We start from the raw sequence: 17,213 nt of genomic DNA, 5'->3' as shown, positions 1-17,213 counted from the left end.
CTTTATTAAACCAGGGTTGATCCCCTGGCTTGGTGCAAATCGTAGAGTGGGGGATATGCTGGGCCAGGAGTTTAGAGACTGGTAAGGTACAATTCTGCTGCTGATGGCCCTTAGCATCTTGTGAATTTGCTGAAAGCATTTTGCCTATTGTGGGCACTTAGAGATGTGGATTTGAATGAGTTTTTTTTTTTTTTAGAGAAGTTTGCAATGGTTACTTGTTGTATAATACTACGTTTCTGCATACTTAGTATTGAGCATGTGACGTGATTACAGTCTCTATGTAATTCCTAACTTTGACTAGGACCATTTTAGACTATGGGAGGGGCAAGATACTGGGAGATTTGCAGGATGTCCTGATATGCAGACAGGCGGCTGGAGCACAGAGAACAGGACATAACCAATCGGCAGGCTGAACGCTTGGGGGTGGTTTCCCACTGTGGAGGGCACGAGGTACTCTTTTTCCACTAGGGACATATACAGAGCGAGTCCGGTGTATATATCACGTAACGCATACAGCACGTGGCTAAGAGTTAGTCTGGTTCAGTCCGACAGAGAGATCATACTTGGGTTAGGAGAGAGTCAAACTCACAGAGAACTCTGTGACCGGTTCAATAAATCAAATTGAACTAACTTCAAGGTCTGGAGTCTATTTCAGTTAAAGCTGCGTCCAGTTGCAGCCCGTGTTATCTCCGTGTGCTTAACACGACATGGTGCCAGTAGACTGCTATCCTTAGGTGGTTTACCTCAATCTGTTCCATGACAACCAGCAAAGTCATCCCCTCACCATGGAGAAGATCCAGCCTCCTCAACGGCTGCGGACCTCCGGCAATCTCAGTGCCAACTGGCGGACTTTCAAGCAAAGGTTTCTGCTGTACACCGAAGCCTCAGACCTCGAGGGTGCGTCTGATACAAGAAAAATCGCGCCGCTTCTCCTCTTAACTGCGGGGGATCAAACCATCCAAACCTTCAACTCGTTTAACTTCACCGAAGGCCAGGACAAAAAGTTTCAGACCATCCTGGACAAGTTTGATAGTCATTGTGAAGTGGACACCAATGAAATCTCGAGCGCGTCATATTTAAACAGCGCTGACAAGGTAAAGACTAATCTTTCAACTCCTTCCTAACTAATCTCTGTCTGCTAGCACTATCCTGCAACTTTGGTGATATTGCTGACTCCATGATCGGGGACCAAATAATTTTTGGCGTTCACTCTGATCCTCCGAGAGCAGCTTTTAAAAATCGAGCATATGACCCTGTCAGTCGCGATTGAAACATGTACACTGCATGAGCACGCCAAAAATTGGTATTCCCAATACAAACCAGCTGAAACTGAAAAACTTTTGCCTCCCACGAGGCAGGGAGTGGGCAGGCCATCGCCTCAGCCTTGATGAAAGCGGCCATTTTGCGCGCTCTTCACAGAGCCCCACGCATGCGCGATCCGAATGGGATAACGAAGCGGCCGATCACCATAGTACGCAGGTGCGAACGTCTGCCGACCGCATTGCGCATGTGTGACGATGCACTGAGCGTAACGACGTCATGACGTGCCCGAACTGTGGCACCGACCACTTAAAGAAACACTGCCCTGCAAGAGGCAGGTGCTGTTTAAATTGCGGGAAGCCTGGACACTATGCAGCCTTGTGCAGGTCTGCAACACCAGTCAAGGACCAGCGTTTTCAACTCCAACGCAGGTGCGTTCGGAGTGTCCAGCAAGGTTTACAGGATTCTGATCCTGGCAGCTTACGGATCCAGAGGACAATTGCCTGCGAGTCCCCCTACCATGTGGGCATCATCACCACACGTGAACATGCCTCACCAACATCACGGAGCCTGCCCATCCTCACTGTGGATTCTGCGGATGAATGGCGTGCGGTGATGCAAGTAAATCAATGCTCTATCCAGTTCAAGCTGGACACTGGTGCTTCTGCCAATCTCCTTTCATAGGCAGATTTCAACTGCATCAAGAAGCCACCCAAGCTCCTTCCAGCAGCCTGCCAGCTCCTGGACTATAACTGCAATGCCATCACAGCACTGGGATCCTGCCATCTGCTTGTCTCCAACAGGAGCATTCTTGCAAGGCTAAAGTTGAAATCGTCAAGCCAGACAGTGTCTCCCTGCTCGGCGCACATGCATGCAAGCACCTAAACCTTGTGCAGCGGGTCTACACAATGACCTCCCCTCAACGTGGATCTTCAAGCCGGCATTGACATCCTCACTCCGTATCCGGATGTGTTTGACGGGCTGGGCACTCTGCCCATCCTGCTGCGGCCTGATGCCACGCCTGTGGTCCACGCTGCATGCCGGGTTCCAGCTCCACTGAAGGAGCGCCTGATGGCGCAGTTAAAGGATCTTCAGGACCAGGGCATCATCTCCAGTCGCAGAACCGACTGACTGGGTCGGCTCGATGGTCTGTGTATTTATATATTTTTTTAAAAGCCTTTGAGGGAGATGCGCATCTGTATTGATCCCAAGGATCTCAACCAGAATATAATGCGGGAACACTACCCCATCCCGAAGCGGGAGGAACTCGCCAGTGAAATGGCACATGCACGGTTTTTCACCAAGTTAGAAGCATCACACTTGTTCTGGCAAATCCAGCTGGATGAGTCCAGCAGAAAGCTCTGCACCTTCAACACCATTTGGCAGGTACTGCTATAATCGTATGCCGTTTGGCATTGTCTCGGCCTCGGAGACCTTCCATTGAATCATGGAGCAGATGATGGACATTGGAAGGGGTTCATGTGTATGTGGACAACATTATCATTTGGGCCACAACACCCAAAGAGCACATCTCTCGTCTCCAGCAGGATTCCACCGTGTCCATGCCAACGGCCTCAAGCTGAACAGGACAAAGTGTTGCTTTGACATGTCGACACTGAAGTTCTTGGATGACCAGGTATCTCCGCAGGGTGTGCGCCCGGACGCAGACCAGGTCAAGGCCATCGAAGCCATGAAGACCCCTGAAGACAAGAAGGCGGTGCTGCGCTTCCTAGGAATGGTGAACTTCTTGGACAAGTTTATCCCAAATCTGGCCTTGCACACCACAGCCCTCAGACACCTGGTGAAAAAGTCTACTGCCTTTGAGTGGCAGGCAGCTCATCAAGCAGAGTGGTTGGAGCTGAAAGCCAAGCTCACCACTGCACCACCTGTACTGGCATTGTTTCAGCCTGACATGGAAACAAAAATCTCGACAGATGGGAGCCACGACGGCTTTGGCGCGGTGTTGCTCCAGCGCGATGACACCTCCTCCTGGGCACCCGTTGCCTACGCATCACTGGCGATGACCCCCACTGAGCAGCGTTACGCCCAAATTGAAAAGGAATGCCTAGGCCTTCTCGCTGAAATTCTCAAGTTCCACGATTATGTCTACGGCCTGCCGACGGACCACACGCCTCTGGTCCACATTATCCACAAGGAGGCGAACGACATGACGGCCCGGCTGCAGCGCATCCTCCTCATGCTCAGACGGTATGACTTTGAGCTCGTGTACACACCTGGCAAGGAGCTCATTATTGCGGATGCCTTGTCCCGCTCCATAACCTTGCCTGCCGATCCAACCGATCGAATCACAGGTGGTGCAGCTGTGGGCCAGCAACCTCCCCGACGTCGGATGAACAGGTGATCCGCATTCGCAACAAGACAGTCAAAGACCCGCTTCTGCAGCATGTCATGCACCACCTCACCAATGGCTGGCATAAAGGGCAGTGCCCTCAATTCTTCAATGTGAAGGACGACCTGACAGTGGTTGATGGTATCCTCCTCAAGCTGGATCGCAATGTCATTCCATGCAGTCTCCAGCAAATCCACTCCACGAGGGGCATCTGGGTGTCGAGGTGCAGGCGCAGAGCCAGGCAAGCTGTCTACTGGCCTGAGATAAGTCAGGACATCTCCAATATGGTCCTCAACTGTCCAACCTGTCAACGCTTCCAGCCAGCACCGAGCAAGGAGACGCTTCAGCACAAAATCGTGACCTCCCCGTGGTCCAAGGTGGGCATCGACCTCTTTCACACCAATGGTCGTGATATTATGTGCTCATCATCGATAATTTTCCAACTACCCAGAAGTTGTGAAGCTCCCGGACTTCACATCCACGACCATCATCAAGGCCTGTAAGGAGACGTTCTCCAGGCATAGTATTCCACTCATTGTCATGAGTGACAACGGTCCTTGCTTCAGCAGCCAAGAGTGGTCAAGATTTGCCCAGCTACATCAGTTTCATCACGTCCCTTCCAGCCCACATTACCTGCAGTCCAACGGGAAGGTTGAGAAAGGGGTGCACATAGTGAAGCAGCTCATCTGCAAGGCTGCGGATTCTGCTTCTGACGTCAACCTTGTGCTGCTTGCGTACAGGGCGACCCCACTGTCTACCGTCATGTCACCGGCTCAACTCCTGATGAACAGGGACCTGTGGACGACTCTTCCAGCCATACACCTTGCCTGATCTGGATCCCCTCCCGGTGCTGCAGAAGGCACAAACTCTGGGACCGGCAAAAGCAGGGCTATGATGTTCATGCCACTGATTTGCCTGTGCTATCCCCGGCGGATGCTGTTCGGATCAAGCTACTTGATGGAGCTGGTCAGCTCCAGCTGTTGTCTGACAGGCTGCTCCTGGATCATACGTTGTGCGTATGGCCGATGCTGCTGTTCGTACGTTGTGCATATGGCTGATGGCTCTGTTGTGCGGCGAAACAGACGGGCACTGCGCACAGTTGCCCGCCCGCAACCACATTCTTCATTGTTTCCATCTGTTATTGTGCCACCTCCTGACACCTCGAACCACGAGGCCACCAGTCTGGCTGCAATCCGCCCATCAAGGCGCCGTCGTCCCCACCACCACCTCTCCGGCGGTCGACCAGGATCAGACGCAAGCCCCAGAGACTGGACTTGTGAACATTTGTTTTGTTTGCTATGTTCTGTTTTCGCACATTAGACACCTGTTTTCACATGTACATATGTTCCCATCTGCCATCTCATGTAAATACGTTAGTTTTTTGGCCTACACATGTAAATACTTTCACATAGGCTGCAGAAAAACATTTCAAAACGGGAGATCTCATGATATGCAAACATGCACGTGGTGAGACGCAGACAGGCGGCTGGAGCACAGAGAACAGGACATAACCAATCAGCAGGCCGAACGCTTGGGGGTGGTTTCCCACTGGAGGGCACGAGGTACCCGCACTCTGCCTCTTTCCACTAGGGACGTCTACAGAGTGAGTCCGGTGTATATATCACTTAACGCATTCAGCACATGGCTAAGAGCTAGTCTGGTTCAGTCAGACAGAGATCACACTTAGGTTAGCAGCGAGTCGAACTCACCGAGAACGTGCTAATGTGTGACCGCTTCAACAAATCAAATTGAACTAACTTCAAGGTCTGGAGTCTATTTCAGTTATAGCTGCATCCAGTTGCAGCCCGTGTTATCTGTGTGCTCAACACGACACAGGAGAAATGGATAAGGATTTGAAAGGTGACATCTGCATGGAAGTCAGAGAAAGGGAGGTTAGAGATGGGATGATTATGGGATGGGCATTTTGAGGCGTGTGATGCTGTAAATGGAAGTGCAAATACAAAGTCTGCATGTGTGACAAACCAGTAGGAGAAGGCTGAAGGCACATAGTCAGTGCGTGGCTGTTGCTGTCAGTTATAAAATTGCTTACTTGAAAATATAGTTGCTGATATGGACAGTCAAGTGAGAGATTCTGGAACATCAGGGTGACTGCCATTCAAAAAAGGTATTGGATTGAAAGAACAGCGTGTAATATAAGTAATTGATCAGTCTACAATTGTGCATGCACCTCGTGCAAGCTCTACCTGTATGTTAAGGATTTCTTTAAAGTTGTGCAGCACCCATCAGCAGGAGCAGATGACACAATTCCTGCCCTACTTAGTGACCTAGATTTCTGCACTCCTATGGGCACCGCTTTATTCAGTTGCTAAATGTCAAGATTAGCATAACTCTTGTGCAACAACAGACCCCCCCCCCCCACCTCCCCCATTATGTGTTACATGCAATGAGAAGGTGACATTTTACTGTAAATAAAAACTTGCACTTAGTAACACTTTCATTTAATGCTGAATTTCCCCTTTTTAAAAAAAGAACTGTACAAGGTCCAACAAGGAATCTGTTGAAGACAAACTGTAAATCAGTACAGTTCTGTTGAGAGGTGCATGGTTCCTCTCTAGCTTTGTGCCTCATCATAACTGTTCAGTTAAATGGTGTCTCATCATTTATATTGTAAAGATCAGTTAAATGAAAATGTGCTTGTCACCTAACGTTCCCTCAAATGCTGCCTATTCTTTTGTGCTCACCTGAAAACCAGTCTGTTGGTGATTTTCCAAATTTGGGATCTGATTCAACGGGTTGGCACTACTTGTTATGTGTGATGTTTTAGACACCATTAAGCAGTCTTGAGAGGTTAGCGTGTCCTTGCATGTTTCTGCCTAGCTATACACTACCCTGGTCGCTAGGTCATGTGCCTTCTTACATTGCTGGTGGGCAGTACTGTACTCTGCCCCAGGTTAAACCTCAAGTTCCAGTTCCTTCTACTACGGTATCGGGTTTGGAAGAGTATTGCATTTGAAACTAGACAGCACTCCCTTGGCAAGTGATTACTGTTGAGTGAAGGTTACTGTTGAGTGAAGGTATCTTGGTCTATTCAATTGTTCAGCTCCGTTGCAATCCAACACCAGTTCTCAACCTGGTAAAGCCAGTGACTGCACATCGTGCGGCATGGAGGTGGGGGGAAGAGAGAGCATGGGACTTTGTATGTCTATTTGGGAGAGCTTTAAAAAACTAATTAGAGTTTGAAGCAAGCAGAATGGCACTGTGTAAGGGTTGACAGAAAGGTGATCTGTTTAAGCCAGTTTATTTGATGAGTTGTTTCCTTTTGATTATAGATTGAAATTTAGTAGACTTAACTGATCATTAGATTCTTGGATATGCTGTAGCCTTTCAACAAACATAAATTATATTCTAATGCATGACTTTTGTGTGTTAGTCCCTGCAGTGCATTCTATTATGTCTTGCTGAATTTGCTGTTCCCAAGTCTTTGCCACGTTTTAGCTGACTTTTTTGATTGGTGCACAGTTTAAAGGGTTCTCCTTCTTTTGTGGACCATATTTCCAGGCTGATGGCCAGTCAAACTTAATACTGCCCTAATTCAACGTCCATGTGAACACTTTTTTTCTCGCTGGTGTCACTTTTTAGAAGACCTCCTATGAGGAGCAGTTGAGAATTCTGGATCTGTACTCGATAAGAGTTTAGAAGGATGAGGGCGGATCTCATTGAATACTGAGAGGCCTAGATAGAGTGAGTGTGGAGAGGATGATTCCGTTCGTAGGAGAAACTAGAACCTGAGGGCACAGCCTCAGACTGAAGGGACCATCCTTCAAAAACATGAGATATTTCGGTCAGACGGTGGTGAGCCTATGGAACTCATTTCCACAGAAGGCTGTGGAGTCCAAGTCAAAAAGTGTCTTTAAGACCAGATAGAAAGGTTATTGGTTTAATAAGGGGATCCAGGGTTATGGCGAGAAGACAGGAGAATGGGGTGAGAAACATATCGGCCATGATTGATTGGCAGAATAGACTCTGGCGGTCTTAAATAATTTCTTTGTTTTCCTAATCTTAGCTGCCATGTAACATCCCAACTGCAGATCCAGTTAGGTTAGTTCGATGCTCAAAGACTGAAGATTTGAGCAGGACCAGTTTGGTTCAATTACCTTTGTCCTGGGTGGGAATGGGGGAATGCAGTGCAGATTGGAGGGACTTGTGGGTACATGTACTTGAACCTTTTGAAAGTGGTGGGATGTATTTAGAGTGTTTGTTAGCAAAGCATATGAAATATTGGGCTTCATAAATAGAAGCATTGAGAGGATGGTGACGTTCTGGAACGTGCCTTCTGTGAGGGTGGTAGAGGCGGGTTGCCTCACATCCTTTTTAAAAATTACCTGGATGAGAACTTGGCAGGTCTTAACATTCGAGGCTATGGGCTAAGTGCTGGCAAATGGGATTAGGATTGGCAGATCAGGAGCCTTTCATGTGGCGGTGCAGACTTGGAAGGGCCTTTTCTGCACTGTAATTCTCTATGATTTCTTTGATATTTTGATAGGTTGTGATTGGGTGGTGTGGGAGAATGTACACATATTTCCATGTAGACTTCATTTGGACCTAATAAAAGATGGAATTTGATACTTTTATAAATGGTGTTGGCCAGCTGGAAAACCCAGTGGGGGTGGTGTAGTCGATACAGTGAACGGGTAAAAACATGCTAATGGAATTATGGCCTTTTTATAGGTAGAGAAATTGGATACAAAGATTTACTCATGCTGCAGCTATACAAAACTCCGGTTGGAACATCCTGGAGTATACAACCATAATAGGCATTGCACTCTAGGCAGGATGAAGAGGATTTGGAGGGAGTGTAGAGTAGATTTAGCAGATTGCCTGGACTCCCAAACTGAGGGAATGATTACACACACTATTCTCTGGGTTTTGGAAGGCTGAGGAATGGTTCTGATCCTGAATCATAAAGAACTATGATGGCATGAGGTGCAAGTTGGCTACGATAGATTGGGAAACGTTACTTAAAGGGATGACCGTGGATAGGCAATGGCAAATATTCAAGGAGAACATGGGGAAACTGCGACAATTGTGTATTGCTGTCTGACACACAAGTAAAACTGGAAAGTTACCCAATCCATGGCTTGCAAGGGAAATTACAGATAGTATTAAATCCAAGGAAGAAGTATACAAACTGGCCAAGAGAAACAACGGGACTGCGGATTGGGAGCAGTTTAGAATTCAGCAAAGGTGACCAAGGGATTGATTAAGAAGAGGAAAGTAGAATACGAGAGTATGCTTGCAGGGTACATAAAAACTGACTTTTCTCTAGGTATGTGAAGAGAAAAAGATTGGTGAAGACCAATGTAGGCCCCTTACAGTCCGAAACAGGGGGATACATAATAGTAGAGAAATGGTATTGGGGAAATTTATGGGATTGAAGACCGATAAATCTCCTGGGCCGGATCATCTACATCCCTCTACATCCAGAATACGTAAGGAAGTGGCTTTAGAAATAATGGATGAGGGAAGCACGGTGGCGCAGTGATAGCACTGCAGCCTCACGGCGCCGAGATACCAGGTTCGATCCCGGCTCTGGGTCACTGTCCATGTGGAGTTTGCACATTCTCCCCATGTTTGTGTGGGTTTCGCCCCCACTACCCAAAAGATGTGCAAGGTAGGTGAATTGGCCATGCTAAATTGCCCTTTAATTGGAAAAATGAATTGGGTACTCTAAATTTATATATTTTTTAAAAAGAAAGAAATAATGGATGCATTGGTGGTCGTCTTTCAGGATTCTATAGTCTGGAACAGCTCCTGCAGATGGAGGGTAGCTAATTTAACTCTGCTATTTAAAAAGGGTGATAGAGAGAAAACAGAGATTTATAGACCAATAAGCCTGACGTCGCTGGTGGGGAAAATTCTAGAATCCATTATCAAAGATTTTATAGCCGAGCACTTCTAAAATAGTGGCAAAATCGGACTGGCAGAGTCGGACAAGTCCGCATGGATTTATGAAGGGGAAATCATGCTTGACAAATCTACTGGAATTCTTTGAGGATGTAACTAGTAGTACAGTTCACGAGGGGGAGTCAGTCGATGTGGTCTATTTGGACTTTCAACAGGCTTTTGACAAAGTCCCACATAGAAATTTGTGTGCAAAATTAAAGCACATGGGATTGGGGATAGTGTATTGAGATGGATAGAAAACGGGATGTCAGACAGGAAACAAAGAGTAGGAATTAACATGTCTTTTTCAAATTGGCAGGCAGTGACTAGTGGGGTACGTAATATCTCCAGATTTGCAGATGACACCAAGTTGGGTGGGAGGGTGAGGTGTGAGGAAAATGCGGAGGTCCTTCAGTGTGATTTGAACAAGTTTGAGTGAGCGGGCAAATGAATGGCAGATGCAGTATAATTTGGAGAAATGCGAGGTTATCCACGTTGTAGTAAAAAGAGAAGGCAGTATATTATCTGAATGGCCATAAACTTTGTGCAACCAGACCTGGGTGTCCTTGTACACCAGTCACTGAAGGAAAGCATGCAAATATAGCAGGGCGGTAAAGAAGGCCGATGGTATGTTGGCCTTCATAGTGAAAAGATTTGAGTGCAGGAGCAGGGATGTCATGCTGCAATTCTATAGGGCCTTGGTGAGGCCACACCTGGAATATTGGTCTCCTTATCTGAGGAAGGATGTTCTTGCTCTAGAGGGAGTGCAGCAAAGATTTACCAGACTGATTCTTGGGATGGCCAAGACTAATATCAGAGGAGAGATCAAGTCAGTTATGAATTTATTCGTTGGAGTTCAGAGAATGAGGGGGTATCTCATAGAAACCTATAGAATTCGAACAGGACTAGACAGAGTAGATGCAGGAAGGATGTTCCCGATGGTGGGAGTGTCCGAACCACGGGTTACAGTCTGAGGATATGGGGTAGACCTTTTAGGACAGAGGAAAACTTTCTTCACTCGGTGATCAGCCGGTGGAATTTGTTACCACAGAATAGTTGAGATGAGGCTAAAACATTGCATGTTTTAAGAAGCCGTTGGATAGAGCACTTTTTATGACGAACGGGATCAAAGGATATGGGGGGGGGGAAAGCAGGATTAGGCTATTTGAATTGGATGCTGGTTTAGCACAGGGTTAAATCGCTGGCTTGAAAGCAGACCAAGGCAGGCCAGCAGCACGGTTCAATTTCCGTACCAGCCTCCCCGAACAGGTGCCGGAATGTGGCAACTAGGGGCTTTTCACAGAAACTTCATTTGAAGCCTACTTGTGACAATAAGTGATTTTCATTTCATTTCATGATCAGCCATGATTATTATGAATGGCTCGACTGGCTTCTTCCTGCTCCTATTTTCTATGTTTCTATGATCAAAATGTTAGGGAAACAAGAGTGTAGACAGCGAGAAACAATTTCTGGTGGTTGGGGAATCTAGGACCAGGGCATAGTCTAGAAATTATACCCAGACCTTTTCAGCGACATGAAATTAGAAAACACCTACAGGAGTTTGGAATACTCAAATGGCAATTAATACTGAGGTAATTGTTAATTTTAAGTCTTGAGGAATATGGTTCGCAGATCAACAATGTGACCTCCATTGAATGGCTGAAAAGGCTAAATGGCCTATTCTTGCTTTGACCGTTGTAAACACTGATCGGTTCTAAATATGATCTAACTGAAAGTTCAATTATTTAACAGGAGAATTATTGCACACATGTATCTAAAGTTTTTTTTTTTTAAATTGAGAGTACCCAATTTATTTTTTCCAATTAGGGGGCAATTTAGCGTGGCCAGTCCGCTTACCCTGCACATCTTTGGGTCGTGGGGGTGAAACCTATGCAAACACAGTGAGAATGTGCAAACTGCACACCGACAGTGACCCAGAACCTGGATCGAACCTAGGACCTTGGCGCCGTGAGGCAGCAGAGCTAACCACTGCGCCGCCATGCTGCCCTCCCAAAGTATCTAAAGTGACAGAGATTTCACATGTAGGTTGGCAGAAGACAAATTCTTGATCCGCAAAATAGGAATTACAGATCCACTAATAGCTTGACTAGCATTTTGAACTGAGGGGAATGGAAGTGAGGTTGGGTGATCGAACAGAATGGCAAATGATAAATGGATTATTTCCAGTGACCTGACTGTCAAAAATAGTCACTTGAGCAAGTGAACAAATGACTGCCACCTGTGTAATTGGGATCTCAGCAAGCTTTGATATTTGGCATGGTCAACGGAAGGGTACGCAATACTGGATTACCATTCCTATGTTGCCTTTTACTATTTTCAATGTATACCCCATGTAAGATATATGGGGATCTACAAATATTTCTTTGTGTTTAATGTACTTTTTTTTTTTCAGGCCCAGTACTATGGGGAGATTGGTATTGGCACACCACCTCAAGGCTTCACTGTGGTGTTTGACACTGGTTCATCCAACCTCTGGGTTCCCTCCATTCATTGTTCTCTAACAGACATTGCTTGCTGTAAGTTTATTTTTCTGCCCCTACGTCCCACCCGCACCTCACTCCCATGTCCCTTTTGTAAAATAAGTGCCCAGCTTTTTGGCTGGGGAAATGTTTGTGCATATGAATTGCTGGAGTAGTGCTTTGTTCTACCTTTTTGGGGAAGTAAGCGTAAAACTGATGACTACCATGGAGTCTGGAGTTGGATTAAAAATCGGTTGAACTAATATTTAGAAAATGGGAAATGTTCCACTAGTGTAGTAATGGGTTCAGGTATGTTGCTCAGCTATCGTAGAGACCTTTTTACATTCGTAAATCCTGCTTGGCAAAAAAATATAGATCTGGATAAGTTTTAAATAGAGAACATGCCATGCATGTACCTAGGCAAGGTGGGTGGTTCTCAATCAACTTGGAGCTGCTATAGAAGATCTCTCTCTGTCACTGACCAGTATGATCCAGTAGAAAGGAAAGCGGTCTCCATACAAAATATTAGCTTTTTAATATATAAAGTAATACCCCTGCTGAAAATGTATATGGAATTTTAAATGGTACCAGCATCTGACATTATTAGTACTTTACAAGGTCTGTCAGAAGTTCATTGTGTGTAGATTTTTGCGCAAAATATTTTAAGCTGGAATGATGCCCATATTTATTTAGAAAACAAGCAAAGGCAAATTCATTTGGTGAGTGTCAGGCTTCTTTCTGAAAAGCCTGAAGATAGTTTGTTTGAAGAAGGGATGCACATGCTTCTTGTTTTGAAGTCTGGGGATAAAATGTGTGATGTTGGAAGATGGACAGGTCAGTATTTGATTCTTCTCCACAAATAAGGAGTGGGTGTAGCTTTTAACGTCTGAGGAAGAAACCATCATTTTGGCAGTCATTTCACCAGCAGCATCTGTAGTATGAGAACTAAAATGTGTTGGCTTTCTCACCAAATCCTTTTCCATCTTTTACCTTTCTTTTAAAAAGGGTTGCATCACAAGTATAATGCTAAGAATTCCAGCACATACGTGAAGAATGGGACTGAATTTGCTATTCAGTATGGTACTGGCAGCCTATCGGGATACCTCAGCCAGGACACTGTTACGGTATGTACAGAGCTTTTTTAAAATCTTGCTCAGGAGAACAAGAATGTTGGCATATCATAATGACTGATAACTTAAACTAGTTCTTTTTGGGTAAGGCACTGAAGAATTGTAATTGTGTGAAATCCTCTGTTCTATGGAGGAAAGGTATTTCGTTTCTGAATCAAATGTTTTTTTTAGACGTACGCATCAACTTCAGCTGCTGCACTTTCTCACTTGCGTCCCGAACGTATGTTGGAGAGGCAATGATTCCCTATTTAGAGGAGCAAAAATGTGAAAAGGCCTTGGTTTTGCATTTTGCTTCATGTTCACCAATCTCCTCCCCTCCCCACCCCCATATATTTTAAACAATGGATGATGACATGAGTAGTGAACAGTGGCTTAAAATCTTCAGATGCAGTGTCCAAAGGGCATTTCAATTCAACATTGCATCATTAGGCACCATACCCATGTGGAGATTGAAGATGCTATGCAATCGATCCTTCACAACATCCGAGTATTGCAAGGTATTAGTGAATCTTTGTTTCTAACATGGGGGGTGTGTATGCGTGCGTGGGGATGGTCTGGCACCTAACTCTTTTCTCCTCAGCCGGTAGCACAGTGGTTAGCACAGTTGCTTCACAGTTCCAGCGTCCCAGATTCGATTCCCGCCTTGGGTCACTGTCTGTGTAGAGTCTGCACATTCTCACCATGTCAAAGAAAAGGTTAGGTGGGGAGTCGGGGTTGGGACATGGGCTTAAGTGGGGTGCTCTTTCCGGTGCAGGCTCGATGGGCCAAATGGCCTCCTTCTGCATTGAATGATTCCTCATTGTCCTAGTTAGGCCAGTCTAGCAAATAAGACAAGGGAATACATGAGGTACTGCAGGACCCTGGGAAGCACCAAGGATCAGCAGGACCTTTGTTTGGATCAGAGGGACCTTGGTGTGCATGTACAACCGGTCCCTTAAGATAGCAGGGCAGGTGGATAGAGTGGTTAAGAAGGCATATGGAATAATTGCCTTTAATAGCAGAGACATAGCGTTTAAGAGCAGGGAGGGTATGTACGTGTTGGTTAGGTCACAGCTAGAGTATTGTGTTCAGTTTTGAAATCAACATTATAGGAGGGATGTGCGAGCACTGGAAAGGGTGCATACACGATTTATCAAGATGTTGTCTGGGCTGGAGAGTTTTGGTTATGAAGTGAGATTGGATAGACTGGGTTGTTTTCCATGGAGCAGAGGAGACTGAGGGGGGACATGATTGAGGTGTATAAAATTGAGAGACAGAGATAGAGTAGACATGAAGAAACTTTTCCCCTTGGTGGATGGTTCTATGACCAAGGGCATAAATTTAAGTGAGGAAAAACGTTTTCACCCAGAGGGCGCGGGGAATCTGGAACTGGCTGCCTGAAAGGGTGGTGGAGGCAGAAAGCCTCAGAAAATTTCAGAAGTATTCAGCACTTGCAATGCCAAGGCTATGGGCCAAGTGTTGGAAAATGGGTTTAGAATAGCTAGATGGTGGTTTTTGACTGGTGCAGATACAATGGGCTGAAGGGCCTTTCTGTGCGGTAGACCTCTTGTGATTCTATCTCACACTGTGTGGCTTATATACATTCTAAACCGTTTTATATGCCTGTCCACTATTGGACCATTTTCAGCAGCATTGCTGGTCTGCCTCAGATGAACAGTTAATGTAGGACTGCCTCATAATATAAAATGAACAGTTAAAATATGTAGTTCATCAAGGTAGATGGGAAAGTAATGGGAACACTGCTGTTTTTATTTGAATAGAGATCCCATCACACCTGACTTGTTTTTCTTTCCCATTCTGATGTTTGCAGGAAGCACCATAATGGGTGCATTCCACTTAATTTTCCATAATTACCAGCCTCGTTTGCTGTGTTGCTGTTTTCCAAATTAAAAGTGGAAGAAGAATATTCAAAGCTATGCAAAAAAATTGATTAAATCAGTTCAAAGCTTAATTGTGACATTTTGTGGGCAATGGGGTTGGGGATGCTCGTTACTTATAGCTGCAAGAGGCGAGGTTGTTGTTTATTTATTTATTCATTCCTGGTATGGGAACATCACGGGCAAGGCCAACATTTGTTGCCCATCCCTGATTATTTTGAAAAGATACTTGTCTGGGAGGTGTCTTTGCATTGTGGCCATTTATGTGACCTATGTAATCCTTTTCTGCATAAAGGCTTGAGAGCAGAAGCTATTTCTTCACCACATGGGGCATGGTGTCAGGAGTGTGCAGCTGAGATTAGTGGATTTTGATAGCTGAGGGCCAGCTGCTGTAAGGTACGGCAGCCAACATTTCGGTCTGTAATTTTTATGCTCAGCGAGCCAGTACGGTTTTGAATATTCCAGCACCACTTCCGATGGAGATGAAAGGAGATTTGAGAATGAAGTCTCAATGGCAGAACTATGAAATTGCCGTAGAGTTAAAATAAGAGTAGCAGTTCTTGTTGTCATCACTGGGGAAAGAGTGCACCCAATATCTTGCTGAGGAGCAGAAAAGCGAGTCTTGTGAAAACCCACTTTGAATCTTGTACTAATGTTTATGAACAGTGCGTGTTTAATGCCAGAACTAAGCGGAGGGGGAGATCTGTGTGTGACTGCACTGAGACGCCTAACTGAATCTTGTGAACTGGGGCGAAAAAAATATGATCAGAGATGGGAAATCATCCTGCAGTCAGAATGCGTTTACTAAGAGAAGAGAAACTTGCCCTCAAGAAAGCTCAATAAATGTTGGCCTTGCCAGTGATGTTCCCATACCAGGAATGAATAAATAAATAAACAACAACAATTTGATGTGCAGAAAATTAGGTTGTTAACTGGCTGAAAAGTATTAATGGCAGAACTGCCAAAGGCTTTGTGCTGTGCCAGTCCAGGCCTTGCAATGAAGAAAAGGAAGAATTATTTCAAGATTGGCCAGAGTACAGGATGTCATTATTGTGGAGGTCCTAGTCGCCACATTCCGGCGCCTGTTTGGGGAGGCTGGTACGGGAATTGAACCGTGCTGTTGGCCTGCCTTGGTCTGCTTTAAAAGCCAGCACTTCTAGCCCTGTGCTAAACCAGCCCAGGTGAATTGAAGAAAGTCAAGTAAATATGGAACTTTGGAGGGAACGGAATGTAGAGTTATGATCATTTGAAATTTCTGTAATGTTTATTATCAGATTTTATGAATAAATTATATTTTTGGAAAAAAAAATCTGTTATCAGTTTAATGTCTCGCCCCTTATCTGGGGACCATATATTAAATTGATTTTTGGAACAGGGAGATGGAATAGAGGATGGCTTCGTCCATTCCACGCATCGACTGGGATTACAGTATTGCAGTATCTGGGAATTTATGGGGAATTTCAAAGTCAAAAAAACATGTGCACATACAAATCTATGCTTTATACCTTTTTCTTTTAATTCTCTACTCAGTTGCTCAATCGCAAAACAAAATTACTGTCCATTCTCCACATCCTGCACACTTAACGCACCACACTGCCTCACCGCTTTGCTTTACACACCTTACCTAGACCTCCCACTGCCTTGCTAAAGGGACCAGCATAATCAAACACCTCTCCCTCCCACCCGGCCGGCCTATTCACTCTTACAAATTCTTCCATCACCCACGACATAAAGTCTGACAACACCCACTAATCACCTTCAAAAACACCACCTTCCCCCTCCACTGCTCTTATCACACTCACTCCTAAACCACCCTCCTACGTACGTACGTATGCTCCCCAACCGGAAATCATTGCTTAATCGCCACATTGACTCCCTACTCTAGGTCAGGTCTGAGGCATTGTCACGCTGCCCTGACTCCGACAAGAAATCCAGCTACCACCATATGGCATGCCAGGCGACAATATCACACCAAGCTACAGTCACAGACTAGTGTTACAGACTCTTGGCGGTTGTGGCAAGGACTATTTGATTTGATTTATTATTGTCACGTGTATTAGTAAAGAGTGAAAAGTATTGTTTCTTGCATGCTGTACAAACAATGCATACCGTACATAGGGAAGGAAGGAGAGACTGCAGAATATAATGTTACAGTTATAGCAAGGTGTAGAGAAAAGACCAACTTAATACGAGGTAGGTCCATTCAAAAGTC

The 17,213-nt window shown here is 45.4% G+C and overlaps 1 protein-coding gene across 1 annotated transcript in view; it reads left to right on the top strand.

Annotated features, from left to right (window-relative positions):
* ctsd (cathepsin D) overlaps nucleotides 1-17,213 on the top strand; it is a 43,869-nt gene that overhangs the window by 9,259 nt on the left and 17,397 nt on the right. Inside the window, exons 3-4 of the mRNA XM_072466299.1 lie at nucleotides 11,928-12,051; nucleotides 13,000-13,118. Of these exons, the coding sequence (XP_072322400.1) occupies nucleotides 11,928-12,051; nucleotides 13,000-13,118 (243 nt within the window). The remainder of the gene's footprint in view (nucleotides 1-11,927; nucleotides 12,052-12,999; nucleotides 13,119-17,213) is intronic.

This window comes from Scyliorhinus torazame, chromosome 10, assembly GCF_047496885.1.
Source record: "Scyliorhinus torazame isolate Kashiwa2021f chromosome 10, sScyTor2.1, whole genome shotgun sequence".
Lineage (NCBI taxonomy): Eukaryota > Metazoa > Chordata > Chondrichthyes > Carcharhiniformes > Scyliorhinidae > Scyliorhinus > Scyliorhinus torazame.
Note: the sequence above shows the minus strand (reverse complement) of the source record. Positions and strands in the feature narration are given on the sequence as shown.